The following is a 16,812-nucleotide window of genomic DNA, read 5'->3' as shown; positions in this document are numbered from 1 at the left end:
AAGTTTTATTCTCATAAATGCAAAGTATTGGGGTAAAATTTCAATATAAAATATATTTTGTTGTTACTAATGTTATACTTTATCTTGAAAATAAATTATAAAAGTAAAAAATATGTTTTGACAGTAAATTTCTGAGCAATAATTCAAATTTTTTAAATCTTTCTCGTGCATAAATAATTTAGATGATTTTAATTTTTTTTTTTAGTTTAAATTCCAAATAATATTCTCCGGTGCAGTATTTTATTATATTGAATTGCATTTGATAGCCCAGTAAGTAAGGAAAACGAAACGTAGAAGGTCATAGACTATAAATTGTGTAAAACCACCAAAAATGTTAATTTATGAAATTATAGATCTTTGTAAGATCTTTTTACATATAAAAATAACAATCTGGTTATTAAAAATATATTATTAACAAATATTATCAAACAATTGTATGAATTCAAAAAAATATTTAAGTTACGTATTTTCCATAAGCAAACATTTAATTTCTACCAATTGAAAGTGTTCTATCGTACACAATACCTAGTGCTCATTGGTCAAAATAATAATTTGAAAGGTATTCTTTGCGAACTGTGTATCCTATAGTTATGTCACTTAAATTTATTTAGTTTATGGTACATGGACGCGTCTCTTTCCTGAGTTTGCGAATCGCGACCTGTGATCGCGACGGGGATTGAAATTTTTTGGATCTTTTGATCCTTTTTAATGGCTGCCGTATTGCGTGGTTGAATGTTTACTCTAATTCAAACATGAGTGATTATTCTTCTATGGCTACGCTCCAAAACAACAGTGTAACAGGGGGATTTGCGGCTGCTCTACAACGTGCGAAATTGGTAAGACATCATAATTTGCACAAAGCCTTTCTACCGTCGTACCAAATAACGATAAAGCGCGATTAATCAGCAGGTACTTCCTGATGCATTTATATCTGCAATGTACCCACGTCTGTCAAATTAGTTATTGCCGCTATTCGTCTAACCTACTTTCGGAAATACTATAACTTGGCGGCTCGATATCTAATTCGTGTATTGTAACGTATTTTAGGTGGCCGCGAAGATTGAAGGTGGCGGAAGTAAGAGATCTCTTGAAGACGGACCTGAACCAAGCTCTAAGAAAATGGCATCAGCTGAACCACCTTATTCTCCACCACAGATGAGGTGAGAAAAAGTAGCACTTTGTAATGTTGAACTTATATTATGTCTAGTTGTTACTTCCTTCTTTTGTACTCGAAAAATGTAAAAGTATTAAACTTAACATTTTTTTAAAGACTAATTTTATATATGAAATTGTAAAACATAACACTTTCTTTACATTTATTCAATTGAAGATTTTGATTTCTTTTTTAGAATAAGTGAATGGTTTGGTGTTATATTTTTCTAATCAATGTTTTTTTACATCTAGGGCTGCATCTGTTTATATAGGCAGGATATGTTATTCATTATAAAATATATCTCATTGTCAGTTTGCTTCTAAATCAACAAAATTATGATGTTTTCTTTACTTTGGTATATCAAACTTGTTTTGTACTTTTATTTTGTGTACTATTCCAGGTCTAGCATACATTTTATTTATTTTAATGCAGAAATATTTACCTACATTCATTTTTTTAAGAATTATGTTCAATCTATTTTTCTGTATTATTAAACTTTATTTTTCATAAACATACATGTACTTCAAAAGTTTATACAGCAAGGATTGCCATTATCACAATTGTATAAGCGAGTACATAAAGAATGCATCTATTTATTTGAGAATAATACACAAAGCATAAGTGCGAATGTAAAGGCGTTACTCAAGATGAAATATCAAGACTGTCAATGTGAAATATTGTACAGTGCGTCAGCAGCAGCAGCGGCAGCGGCGGCTGCGGCCGCAGCAAGGATCGCGGCCAACACTGGCTCCCCGCCAGCCCCGCCCGGCCCGCCCAACATGATGAACGACCAAGCCATTAATGACTATATCAGGGTTCCTGATAAAATGGTCGGACTCAGTGAGTAACCGTAGACTTGCTTAGAAGATTAACCGAGATTTGGATAAATTTGTTGTGGTGGATTTCAATTGGAAACGGAAACGTGGACTTGCTTTAGTCGCTAAACCTTTTTTCTGTTTAATTTTTATTATTTAATTTTTTTTTCTCAATAAAACTATTGATGACAGTAATCGGTCGCGGCGGCGAGCAGATCACGCGGTTACAGGCGGAGACGGGTTGCAAGATACAAATGGCTCCGGACTCGGGCGGTCAACCGGATAGGCTTTGTACTCTCACTGGGTCGCGCGAGGCTATCGCTAGGGCCAAGTAATTACTGGATTTTCTTTTCTATGCTTATTTTTTTTTATTTATAGAAGCAAACTGACAGCCTTTTTTAACTAGTGTGATGCTATTTACATAGGTAATAGGTAGGTAATATGAATTTGTAATCTAGTGGACTTTTTACCAAAAATACATAGTGTTATTTAAGCATGTGTTCTTTTAGTCTATTTTTATATAATGCACAATAATTTGTTAATAAGACGGCTACTATTCCTATATTTTTTATTATATGAATGCACTGATTTTCATATAACGTTAACCTCAATCGGTAATATGGAATTTTAAATTACCAATAAATTATCATGTACACTCATTTCATTCTTGCAAAATACGCACTGGGTTGGTGTATAAATTGAATACAAAATAATTATTTTATCATGTCTAAAACAATGTAACATTGTATTTAATACAATCATCATATCTATACAGTAATCATATGTTTAATATTATAATATGTATAACATTTGTTAATAAAACTAATTCTTAAATGTGGTGAAACTGATTTATACATAGTCATATCAATTTCATACAAATTGGAAGCATAGTACAATTTTATGTCAATTATAAGATAAGATGATATAGATTGTAGCGTCAGAAATGTGTTATAAAAGTTGCATGTTGTGAATTGAACTAGCTATTGATTTTATACAACAAATTGGATTGTTGATAGCAACATTTTCATCAAAACAACTTTATGGGATTACAAAGAACACACATGTACATATTATATTATTGTGTTCTGTTAGATTTGAGGAAACAGCTTGTATTATAATTCATTATTTTAATGCGTATTTATTATTTTTACGCAAGTATCATATGCGCTACATAATATTGTATTAATGCGAAAAGATAATGAGGTTTTCTGCATTTGTAATTATTTGACATATTTACAAAAGGTTACGTAGTGTCGATGCATTGTAAAGTCACACTAAAGAAAGATGTAACATACAATACACTAGATAAAATCGAGTCCCATAGCATGTAACAATTTTTTTATATTTCCAACTCGTTGAATTATGCAAATCAACTGTCATTCAAATTAAGGACTCTACACACACTATATATTATTCTATGACCGTAACAGGAACGTGTTAGGATCGGAAAACTACACAATATCCTCTGCTTTGCAACTAGTGACGGTGCTAATCAGTGACAGAATGATATAATGGGCATAGTCTCTTTTCAATACAACAATTTTTTTTAAGTAAAACTTCTTTAGGTGCGTTGAGAGTAAAATTTCAAGGCAAGTCGTGGCTATACCGTCACCTCATAGACTAGGGCGACGATTTTGGTTTATTTGAATCTTGCCAATTAGAAGTATCAGTTTCTGACATTTGTGCTTGGCACATATGCTCTTTCTTTTTCTAATTACTTTCTGTTACAGTCATAGTATGATACATTATATTCGATAGAGTCACAAACCTATTTTTAATCAAAAAAACATAATATAAACTCAATTTAACAGGGAGCTAGTGAACAACATAGTGAATCACCGCGGACGCGAGAATGCCCCGCAGCATCAGGAACAGGGCATGTCACCGATGCCCAGGGGAGGGGGCGGTGGTGGTGGCCTTGGTGTTACTGTAAGTTTGATCACATAGATTTCATATGTATAATACATAATTATGATCCTTTGCTTATTGAAAGTCTATATACATTTTGGCCTAGAAGTACGTACTTATATGATTGTAATAAGAATAGGATTGATTCTGCACCATTTTGTAACAATACAATAAATATTCAGCGAAACGCAAAATAAATCGTATATTTCAAATGATATAGGACATGAAATTGATTCTACTTATTTATCATGCAAATTGTAAAAATAATCTTTTAATTTTTTTTCTTAATTAAAAATTGAAGATACAATTTTGTTTTTTAAATTTTAATTTAATAAACAGGATGAAATCATGTTACCCGGACCGAAAGTCGGATTGATCATCGGTAAAAACGGCAAAACCATCAAGCAACTGCAAGAGCAGTCGGGTGCGAAGATGGTTGTTATACAAGATGGACCTAACACTGAATATGTAAGTATTGTTTATATTTAAATATTTGTTTAACTTTTATTACTTATTTGTATATTTGTGAATTTAAAATAAACTCGAAGTATATAAATGGTAATTATTCAAATAAAAAATTTCATGTCTGTAACTTATATAAACCTTACAAGTAAATAATTGTGAAATTCGTAACATCAAACAAAGTTGTCACAATTGAAGTATGGCTCATTTATGATTTAGCAAGAGGAAAAAAAAATCTTGTATTTTCAAGTTTTTTTTCCTCAAGATTTCATATTAATGAAGACTAAAATCTTTACTCTCTAAGCTTTATTTTTTTTAATAACTGGCGGTTCGCCCTGGCTTCGCCCATGGTACATGTTTATGTTTTTTTTTTTTTTCATAAGAACCATCCTCGTACTTCAAGGATTATATTAAAAAAACTAGCTTCCGCCCGCGACTCCGTCCGCGCGGATGTCGGTCTTCGCGTGGATGGTTTATTTCTCCATTTTGAGTAACTCTGACAATGACATCTTATAAATATCTATTGGACCCAAATACGGCTAGGCCTATAATAATACGCAACGTGTGTTCGCGGTTCTACAGAACAACGTCTATGGATAAAACTGAAAAATTAAGATTATTTTTTTTCTACGTATTTTTCCAGGATAAAAAGTATCCTATTTTACGCCCAGGATAATAAATTAATAAGGTATAATTTTACCAAGTTTCATCGAAATCGAACCGTTAGTTTTCACGTGATGCCTTCACATACAGACAGACAGACAGACAGACAGACAAAAAATTTTTTAATCACATATTTGGGTTTGGTATCGATCCAGTAACACCCCCTGGTATTTATTTTTTCAATATTTTCAATGTACAGAATAGGCATGACGACAGTATCCATAAATGATCATATTAGTGTTTTCAAGGGAAAATGTATACTAAATAAATTAAATATAGTGACTTAAAAATCTAAAAAACATTAAGATTAATGAGATTATCAATAAAATAAAACATTAAAATTCTGCAGTTGGCCATTTTGACTAAAACACGCGTGACGTCACGTTTAAATAAACAACTCACGTCAGATGTATTTTGTTGTTATGAATATGTTGAGAATACGCATTTTTATTTATTTTCTTTTGTTTCACGTATGCTTTATCGACTCAACAGAAATATAATTGCGAATTCACAATACGTGGTTTCGGGGTTCTCCGCGCCCACTTTATACAATCATTTCTTATTATTTTATATTTATTTAATTATTTAATTTTCTTCGCAATGCGTACAAATAATTACGTATTTACTAAAGAGTGACGGCACAGTTTATAAATATTTTTTGAAAAATGGCTTTTATCTTCGTTAAATTTAAGTATATTACCGAAATATAGGGTTTTTCTTGTATAGTAAACGTATACACAGATTATGGAAGAGGATTTCAAAATCTTTCGTCATGCCTATTGACCCTTCTACAGATTTATTATATGTATAGATAATTAAAAAAATAATTATCTAAATCGGTTCACGCGTGATGCCGTGACCAAGGAAAACGGGTTTCATTTTTATACTAGATTTCCGCCCGCGGCTTCGCCCGCGTTTGCAAAGGAAAACCCGCATAGTTCCCGTTCCCGTGGGATTTCCGGGATAAAAACTATCCTATGTGCTAATCCAAGTTACCCTCTTTATGTGTGCTAAATTTCATTGTAATTGGTTCAGTAGTTTTTACGTGAAAGAGTAACATACATCCATACATCCATACTTACAAACTTTCGCCTTTATAATATATATTAAGATAATCTATAATATAAAAATGAATCCCAAAATGTGTTGGTAAGCGCATAACTTTAGAACAGCTGAACTGATTTCTTAAATTCTTTTTTTATTATATTCCTTGAAGTACGAGGATGGTTCTTATGTAGAGAAAACCTGAATACGTACCACGGGCGAAGCCGGGGCGGACCGCTAGTTCATAATATATAATAGATAGATGATGATACTTATATGAATCGATGGAATATGATTGAATGGACTTGATAAATTTCTACACTGTTTATATATTAAGACAAGTTTTTCAACAAAATTTAACAGGAAAAGCCACTACGTATTTCCGGTGACGCGTCAAAAGTGGAGCACGCGAAACAGCTTGTGTACGAGCTGTTGCAAGACAAAGATGGCGGCCCGGGGCCACGGTTCGACGATGGGTACCAAGATCAGGGGAACGGGGTTACTTCTACTGAGGTAGGTTAAAAAAAACCTGATTAATATAGATACTACAATGTTATACGCGGAAGTAATATTGACATTAGTATAATTTAATTAGATTAGTTGGTAAAGTTAACAAAAACTCACCAAAAATATCTGTATCTATTTAGATTTTAGCAGCTAATAACCAATTATACAAAATTAATGTTATAATAATAAAAAAGTTATGTTTACATAAAAAAAATTGTTTGTCTAAATAATGAAATGAAAGAAAGAATATACATTTATTTGTACCGTTAATATATAAATACAGTGGTTATAACAATAAAATAATGAGATTGTGTTTTTAATAAATGCGTTGATATCTCTCATGGTTCATAAAACATGCACACAAAAATGTAATTATTTTTTTATGTTTCATAAAAATTTTTACACAGGTCCTGGTACCAAAGATAGCCGTCGGTGTCGTGATAGGCAGGGGCGGGGATATGATCAAGAAGATACAGAATGACTCGGGCTGCAGGGTGCAGTTCCACCAGGAGAGGGAAGAAGGCCCGGGGGATAAGAGGTTTGTTATTCTAAAGTTACATTTTCAAAAATATAATTCACAATAAAAAATAGTGTGTGTTCCAAGCACATGTGCCAGAAGTGAAACTTCTTTGGCAAGATTCAAAGCTACCAAAATCCTTGCCTTTCTCTATGATGTGACGGTATTGCCATGACGCGAAATTGAAATTTTACTGTCAATGCACCCAAAGAAGTTTCACTTAAAAAATAACGTGAATTTTTATTGTCTTTTCCGTTAATGGCCATGGTTATTGTCTTTACCTACATCGCTTGTAACTTTAGCTTATAATCTTGGAATCTCCCTAATGTAAAAAAAAAAATAATAAAAGACAAAATGTGAACAAAATATATGTAGAATATTTCATGTTCACATTCTCCACTTTATTAGAAAGACTAGTTTTTTAGAAAGACTAGTTCTATTAGAATAAGATATATTTTTCTAAAAACCTTACCTTTTTCATTAGGTGCTATCTGCAAGGGCTGCCTCATCAAGTGGATCATGCGCGGCAGATGATTGAAGACCTTATCAGCAGTGTTAATGTAAGTTTACTTTTGTCGCATATTCTTTAGAGATTTTAGTAGTATTGAGTTATTTAAGTACTTTCTTTAGTACAAAACTAGCTTTCGCCCGCGACTCCGTCCGCGCGGAAGATTTATTTTTTCTACGTATTTTTCCGGGATAAAAAGTATCCTATTTTATGCCCAGGGTAATAAGGTATAATTATACCAAGTTTCATCGAAATCGAACCGTTAGTTTTCACGTGATGCCTGAACATACAGACAGACAGACAGACAACAAATTTTTTAATCACATACATATTTGGGTTTGGTATCGATCCAGTAACACCCCCTGCTATTTATTTTTTTCATATTTTCAATGTACAGAATTGACTCTTCTACAGATTTATTATATGTATAGATAATAATATCATTTGTAGTTATTGAATATTGATTATCAAAAAGTAAACAGTTTAGTGTGAAATTAAAAGCTTATAAAGAAAGATTATCACATCTTATCCGACCATTTATAAAAACTTTCATACTATTGTATATACATATATGGAAATGTGAAAGTATGTTCTTGTTTCTTTTAAATTAATTAAGCTATTATGTATTGAACTTTTTTTCCGAGAAATAAATGAGATTTTATTATTATAAGACCTTTTTAGTTTAAATCAACCTAGACAATTTATAATATTCAATTCTATCATACAGTTGGCAATCCGTTCGGGCCGAGGCCGACCAACGAACAAGAACCAGGGTAACAACGACAGAGACAACCAGCAGTGGCAGGATAGCGCTCCAGAAGTGAGGGTCAGCTTCACCGTCTCTAATGTGAAGTGTGGACTCATTATTGGAAGAGGTTTGTGGATATGAGAGTTTTTATAAGGAACTAGCGGTCCGCCCCGGCTTCGCCCGTGGTACATATTTCGTAATAAAAAGTAGCCCATTAACTTTCTCAGGTATCAAAATATCTCCATACCAAATTTCATGCAAATTGATTCAGTAGTTTAGGCGTGATTGAGTAACAGACAGACAGAATTACTTTCGCAGTTATAATATTAATATTAGTATGGCATTTATATGTTTGAAGAATTTTATAAGAAAGAATATAATATTTTGAATTGTCATGTGGAATTTGTACCGTTTTTGTCTTTTGCTGTACTGTGTCATTGTCTCGGAATGATTGAAAGCAAATTGTTCTTACAGATCGTTTCAATTTTGCACATGTTTTATTTTTGTTTAAATATTTTGTGTTTCAAGTTTGTTTACAAAACAATGTGATTGTTTCATTTTTAAACGTAACACACAAAAAACATCTACTCGTCTCGTCAAGTTTCATTACAAATTTGCTTATCAGTTCACTTTGATGATGAAATTTTTTCAAATATAAATACTGATGATACTCTAATATTTATTTCTTCCTCGAGTGAAGAACCATTCTTTTGCTCGTTTCCTCGTGTGAAGAACCATTCGTGCCTAAATGTACGTGTTACATGTCGGTCGGCCTGGGAAGGTAAAAAAAGACTAGCAATCCTACAGTTGAAGTTTTACACATCTCAAGTACAAATAACTAAACAATATTATTATTACACAGGAGGTGAAGTAATAAAGCAAATAAACGCGCAGTCTGGCGCTCACTGCGAGCTCGACAGGCGCGCGCAGAACCAGGACCGCGTGAACCGGACGTTCTTCATCAAGGGCCACCCGGACGCTGTGGAGAACTGCAAGCGGATCATCATGGAGAAAGTTGGCATGGTTAGTGGCTCTATATTATATTATATATATAAATACTAGCTTACCGCCCGCGGCTTCGCCCGCTTTCTCTAAAACGATTTGAGATTTAAACTATCCTATCTCTCAAGTTGGATCGAACTGCACATAGTGTGCGAATTTTATTATAATCGGTTAAGTGGTTTAGGAGTCCATTGAGGACAAACATTGTGACACGAGATTTATATATATTAAGATTAAGATAAGATGTATGTAAAATTTTAAAATGGCGGGAATCGGCAGTTTGAAACGTTTTTGCTAAGACTGAAGGTAGGTTTGTATGCAGAATTGCAGAGATGAGACATAACAACCATTTTTTTAAACTATGTACATAATAAATTTAAATTAGACCTTTGTGGTTTTGCTGCTCATTGTGGTATGTACAGCAGTCACAATGTGTAACAAATTTCAAATTTTATTTCACGATTTCTTTTAAATGCGTGAAACAGTACTAAATGGCAAATATTCATTTATTTTAAAATTCAATATAAGTTTTGATTACTGTAATAATTGTGCTTTTAAATTTTGAGAAAAAATTGTGTAGTGTAAAGAAGCTGCTGCAGCTGCACTATAATATTGTTACTAACAAGTGTACCAATGATGTTTCAATGAATAAATTAATGAATTATTATTAAAATATTGTTTACTTCAGTGTTTAGTAAAAGTGTAAATATTTATAATTGTATAATTGTATTCACACATCCATACCAAACATTCTATAATGGGTACGTTTTCCTCTTTTTTGTATATCATGTTCAAAAAGATAATATCCACTTTATCGTTGTTATAATAGTTATTGTAAAACTACTGTCACATTAATTGTCTTATTATTGGTATTCCTTTTTATTGGCGTATTTTTTTGTTAAAGTTAATCCTACTACTATTATAAAGGCGAAAGTAAGTATGGATGTATGGATGTTTGTTACTCTTTCACGTAAAAACTACTGAACCGATTACAATGAAATTTAGCACACATATAGAGGGTAACTTGGATTAACACATAGGATAGGTTTTATCCCGGAAATCCCACGGGAACGGGAACTATACGGGTTTTTCTTTGAAAACGCGGGCGGAAATCTAGTTATAAATATTGTAATACAAATAGCTGTAAGGAATATATGTATGTAAAAATAAATAAATTGTGTTGTAGCCGGTGAACTTCGTGGCGGACGGCGGCGGCGAAGGCAACAGCGGCAATGGCGGCAACAACGGCAACAGCGGGGGCGGCGGTGGGGGGGGCGGCGAGTTCTACGGCGGCGGGCCCGCCTGGGGATACAACCCGCACTGGCACCAGCAGCCGCAGCCGCACCAGCCGCAGGTCGGTGACGTCATTAGTTTTTGTTTTTTTTTTATTTTTTTTTTGTGTGGTGTCTCTCAATGTTAGCCAGAAGGGCTTCTACATTTTAACGCGGACGCGGGGGTGAACTGAAGGTTCACCCTGGTAGCGACATGCACAAGGGCGTCCCCCCGCCACGGGGACCACGAACCTCGGCTTGAGCTGTCGCTTGAGTGGAGGAGGCCAAAAGGGCCCTAATCGGACGGGTTTTTTTATGTGTATGCGGCCAGTTGTAGGTTGTTATGTCAGTTGTTTTTTTTTTTTCTTTTATTATATGTGGCCAGTCGTAAGTTTGTTGTCAGTGATTTCGTTATATTATGTGGTCAGTCACAAGGTTGTTATGTCATACAGACTGTGATGATGAATAACAATTTATGTTATAGATTATCAATAAGCTAAAAAGGAAATATAATAATTATAACTTTCATTTTATTCTTTGTGCTAGTAAAAATGAAGTCTGTGAATTTAAAAAAACACTACTTAACCATAATTGCATTTCACTTGGACTTTATAAAATCTTCATAAATTGTATTTGCCACTATTCTCACTCTATAGTCTATACCTTTTCACTAAAAGCACAATCAAATAAATTGTTTTCTAGGGTTTGATTTTACGCGAGTATTATACATTTAGAAATTAAAGACTTTTTAACGGATTTTAAACGCGATTTATTCATTCTATCACTTTAGACACCGGGGTCTCCCCGTGACCACGCTCGCTGTAAAGTGTTCGAAACGTCGGGAAAATAATAGAATGAATAAATCGCGTTTAAAATCCGTTAAAAAGTCTTTAATTTCTAAATAAATTGTTTTTTATACAGCAACAGCAAGTGCAAATCAACCCGTCCACCGGGCAGCCAGACTACTCCCAACAGTGGATTGACTACTATCGGTCCCTCGGCCTCGTGAAGGAAGCAGAGGCCATTGAGCAGCAGGCGAAGCAGCAGCAGCAGATTGGTGAGTTATTTATATCAGATAACGTTTATTACAAAACTTTATCCTTGATATTATGATGATTTTTTAATATATAGAAAAACTAGCCGCCCGCTTTGTCTAACCTAATAAATTATATACTAAAACCGTCCTCTTGAATCACTCTATCTATTAAAAAAAACCGCATCAAAATCCGTTGCGTAGATTTAAGCATACAAAGGGACATAAAGACAGAGAAAGCGACTTTGTTTTATACTATGTAGTGATAAGACTGGTAAAATCAAATACGAGACAAGTGATAACTGCGTTAAAAACAACCGACTTCAAACTTGCACTTGCAAAATTTACAAATACCTACAGACAAAAATGCTCATAAAATAAAAACTACTGGGCCTATCCGAATAAAATTTTTATGGGACCAATTCGACACCATCCCGCATCGAACAAAAAAAGAATCACGTAAATCGGTTCAGAAACCTCGGAGTAATCGGTGTACATACATAAAAAAAAAAAAATATATATACCGGCCGAATTGATAACCTCCTCCTTTTTTTTGAAGTCGGTTAAAAATACTTAATCTTTTTTCTTGTACGTAGGCTCGAACAACACGGCGAACACGTCGAGCCCGAGCCCCGCGCCCGCGCCCGCCGCCAACAACTCGGCGCCGGACTACAGCGCGCAGTGGGCGGAGTACTACCGCGGGATCGGGAAGGTGAAGGAGGCCGAGGCTATTGAGGCGCAGATTAAGGCCAAGGTGAGTTTGGAGCCCGAGCAATAGCAAGCAACAGCAAAAATAAACATGGATGATACATTATTATCAGCAAAAATAATGATTTAAAAAAAAATATTTAATGTACTTCACCACTCTTCACACATAGCAACAGCAACAAAAATAAACATATTATTCAATATTTAGAATGACTATTTAAAATATGATTTTAAATCACGATCATTCTCCATCCCGCAGCAAAAGCAACAAAACATAATATGCTAATTATACATACATATACCTATTTCTAAACACTTTTTAAAGTATGATACTCATGACCACATTTCACCCCGCAACACCAGCACTAACAGCAATAATTCACATCTACATAAATACTCAATATCTAAAATAATGACCACTCATCACTCCGCAGCAAAATCAATACAACATCTATAAAACACACATACCTATTATTCAATATTATACTCTCCCGCAGCAACAGCAGTAACAATAGACATAACTATAAGACTAACATATGTATGTATTATTTAATGTGTAATTAGGCTTCCAAAATGTTATAGAGTATACTCATGACAACTTTCCACCCCACAGCAACAGCAACAACAGCAACAAGCGCCGCCGCAACAAGCGCCCCCGGCCCCAACATCGCAGCCGTCGGGCGCGTCGCCCGGCGGCATGGGCCAGTACCCGCAGTACCCGATGTACCCGCCCGTGTACCCGTACGCGTACAACCCGTACGGCGGCGGCCAACAGGACGCGGCGCACCAGTGAGGTGGGTACGTGAGGGTGCATGTAGTACATGATTTGTGTATGAGTGTATAAATAGTACAGAGACAAAACAATAAATTAGTAATAGTACATAGATATATTTGTGAAACTATGTGAGTGTATAAGCAGTACAGATAAAGCTTCATGCAACCGCGCAAGTCGGTTCCAACTAGTTTCCAAACATTACTCAACTTCCAACCACATGAGTAAATAAATGGTACAAACACACAGCTTCTTAAGAACGTGCAGAAGTTCGTACCTATTTCAGACGGGTTGTTAAAATGTATTTTAAACTTACTTATTTTAAAAATTTTGATGACGGTATTATTATATATTTTTACTTTTATGGTATACTAGATTTCCGCGCGCGGCTTCGCACGTTTTGTAAAAAACACCACATTTTTCCATAAATATATGAAAATTTACAACTGATAAAGAAAATAATTGTCAACTAGCAAACTGTGTATGTGATAAGTGATAACACCTCCGCAGTAGAAGTGCAGACATCTGTCATGTGCTTGTAGTAGTGGCACGAGTTGGCGTGGTTGTATGAAACTTTATCTCTGTACTATTTATTTACTCACGCGTGTGTTTTGTGTGGAAAGGGTAGTTATGTTTGAATTTTTGATGGATAATAAAGGTTACAATATGTCGGTGGTTCGCAATGCTTGTTGGTAATGCTGTATAACTGAAAATCGGTGGTAAATGTTATGACGATTCAAAAGTATTTTTATAAGAAGTCTAATTGAATAAATAAATGTTTGAGTTTGAAAGGAGTTATGATTGAGTCTTTGTTACTCAGGTTTTTCATAATAGTCCGCTTTTTTACCGAAAGCCCTAATGATACATGAAAACCTTCCACTATTCAGCAAAAGGTTTTTTTTTTTAATATTGATTTACAAATCTTTTAATATATTTTAAGTCTCTTTTTTTTCTGTTTCTAAAGACTGGTAAATTAGTAGAAATATGATGTGAAACTAAATTCTATAGATTTAGTTTGCAATTTACTTGATTCATATCCTGTCATAACATTGTACCTATATTATAGCACCAAGCACTCATTATAATAATTATATGAATGAAGGCTTCTTTTGCATAGTGGTTAGTACACACTGCTTTTCTTTTTGTTTTTTCAATATATATTTTCTTATAACTACTTACTATATTTAATTTTAAAGGTATTTTGTGTGTTTCATTTTATTACATTTTAAGTTCACCATACTGTTGATATATTTGTGTTATTTATATATTATATTTTTAAATGTTAAATGGAATGAATATGGTGTCATAATATATTTTATTGCAGCGTACATATTTGGTTTAAATTGTACTTTTTATGACATGTGTACTAAGTTTTAGACACTGGTTTAATTTTATAGTGCATGTTTGAATATAAATGATATTATATTATTTTAAACATATTTAATGCACTGTGTTTTTAATTATGTATATTTATGAACATGCTATCATTATTTCGTATTGTTAAACTGTTGAGGGCACATATACTAGTATTTCTCGATCTTTTATATTATGATGAAAATAAAAATTTACACAAATATAAAAGAGTATCTATTTATAAATAGCAAAATTTAATTAGATAAAAAAATTACCTGTTACTAAGAGCGAAGAAGATATCATTACATATTTTTTATATACTTCAGTTTCTAGATTTGAAATAAGTTCTCTTTTTACACGCTTTTTATTAGCTTCACCTGTATGTTTGTATGTTTGTTTGTAACCGACTTCTTTGGGCGCAATTTTGACCCACTTTAAACGGCCAGACTTCGTTCAAACTTTGTAGATTTATTGAGGACCGATGACAATACACTAATTTGATAAAATTATTCCATTTTTTAATTTGCAAAAAGCGTGTTTTTTTAGTTTTTTTTTAACTAGGTATTATTAATTAATACAAAACATGTTATATATTTTACGCTTCTAATGAAAAATAAAGAATTCCTTACATTTAGGAGATTTCACTCCTGAATATTTGTCAAAAAAAAATATTAAAAGTAAAAACTACTTTAAATATATGTATATATGTGTCCTCAAGTCATGTGTGTCAGCGCTGCGTGTGTGTAGTGTTGCAGATGTGTGTAGCTCGGAGCGGCAGTTGGCGTCTCCACAACGACACGAGCGTTATATATTATATATATACATAGTATTATTGTGATTTGTGCCATGTCTGTCTGTCTGATTGCAGAAACCGGCCGCGAGACAACGTTACGGAATGAAGATACCTCCATTGTAGTTTTATCTAAATATAAGCCGTTCGGAGTACAGCAAAAACGTTCACTTCCATACTACCCGCAATAATTTATAACATACGTGTGTTTCTTGCGGGCCTCTCTATGAGATTATATCGCTATTTGTCTTTCCGTGACGGCCGTGTGGACTATCCTATCTGTTATGTATATTATTATTATTGTGTGCTAGTGCCCATTTCGATATTGATCATTGTCAGTTTGTCCAGGTGTAAAAAATAGCCACACAGCCTTAGATGTAACAGTGAACCGACGGAGCTTAGAGAGAAAGCGATTGAGTGATACGTCGCGCCGCGAGGACTCGAGGTAAATGCACTGTTGAGTGACTTAGCTTACACATACTGTGGTATATACTGTTGGATATCGTATGCGCAATCTCATGTTTTATACTGTGTACTATAAGGTTGCCAGTTTGGCGATTTTGGCATAGAATTGTAAATTTGAATAAAATTACCAAATGTGTCGATTTGATTGATTTAAAACGTCATGCGCAACATGTACTTACGATTATGCACAGGCGATTGTGACTCTTAAGTTGTATAATTCGGTATGGAAAATGTAAAATAATTGTGCACCAAAATCGCCAAGCGTGTAACCATATTCTATGATTGTAAATCGGAACGAGTTATAAACGACATTTGAACTAATTTGTTTAGATTTTAAGTTAGGGACGATGTTTCGCGACTCTCTTGACAGCTCAATAGGTTACTAACACAATTAAAAATTCGAAAACGGACGGTAGTTACATAAAATCTTTAGAATGTATTAAAAATTTTAGCTTTGATAAATCTAGGTGTGTATCGACGGTAATGTGTCTTACATTCCTCATGAATATTGTTCGACTCTAAGAAGGTTCGAGAGTTCATTGCACAGGGAACTACCCTCATCATTGTACTAATATTAAGATATAAAGTGTATGTTAATTGATATTGTGTTCATTTTATTTATAATCACATATTCTCTCCACAGACCCGGAGGTAAGTGACCCTAAAAATGAAACTATACCACGAATATATATTTTTCACATAATATAAAGAGTGCATACCTATTTCTTTTTATTTTAATTTAGGCTATTGTTGATTTTGATTTACATTTTTGATGCCATTTAAACTGTCATTACTGTGCATTTAAACGTGTTATCATAAGTATTGCCATTTTTCTAGTATGTGATTTCATGTTTGGTTTACTTTTGTCATTATAAATGACTGCATTTTTACCGTGTGACCTTTACAGCATACTTCACATTGATTTATGAAATGAATTTTGTGATATGCTTCTCTGATGTTTTGGTGTAAATTGATATTTTTATTTGATATTATTTGACACAATGAACGATTTGATATTCTATATCTTTTTTCAATATCATTTTGTGTGATTTTTGTCACTTGTCGATCTGTTAAAGGTGATCCTAAAAAACAT

The 16,812-nt window shown here is 33.6% G+C and overlaps 1 protein-coding gene across 3 annotated transcripts; it reads left to right on the top strand.

Moving 5' to 3' along the window:
* The first annotated feature begins 669 nt into the window (after positions 1-669).
* On the top strand, positions 670-16,322 carry LOC123702032 (far upstream element-binding protein 1). Of its 3 annotated transcripts, none has more exons than XM_045649689.1 (16): positions 670-836; positions 1,048-1,160; positions 1,839-1,993; positions 2,161-2,299; positions 3,780-3,897; positions 4,216-4,344; positions 6,409-6,558; positions 6,960-7,090; positions 7,554-7,629; positions 8,305-8,452; positions 9,188-9,348; positions 10,514-10,681; positions 11,520-11,655; positions 12,228-12,385; positions 12,953-13,133; positions 15,333-16,322. In XM_045649689.1, the coding sequence occupies exons 1-15, from the start codon at positions 753-755 to the stop codon at positions 13,130-13,132; spliced, it is 2,046 nt and encodes a 681-aa protein (XP_045505645.1). In that variant the 5' UTR covers positions 670-752; the 3' UTR covers position 13,133; positions 15,333-16,322. The 3 variants fall into 3 exon arrangements, with proteins under 3 accessions (XP_045505645.1, XP_045505646.1, XP_045505647.1); XM_045649690.1 differs by having other exon boundaries at positions 12,953-13,137; XM_045649691.1 differs by lacking the exons at positions 1,839-1,993; positions 2,161-2,299.
* Positions 16,323-16,812: the final 490 nt, after the last annotated feature.

This window comes from Colias croceus, chromosome 22 (genome assembly GCF_905220415.1).
Source record: "Colias croceus chromosome 22, ilColCroc2.1".
Classification (NCBI taxonomy): domain Eukaryota; kingdom Metazoa; phylum Arthropoda; class Insecta; order Lepidoptera; family Pieridae; genus Colias; species Colias croceus.
Note: the sequence above shows the minus strand (reverse complement) of the source record. Positions and strands in the feature narration are given on the sequence as shown.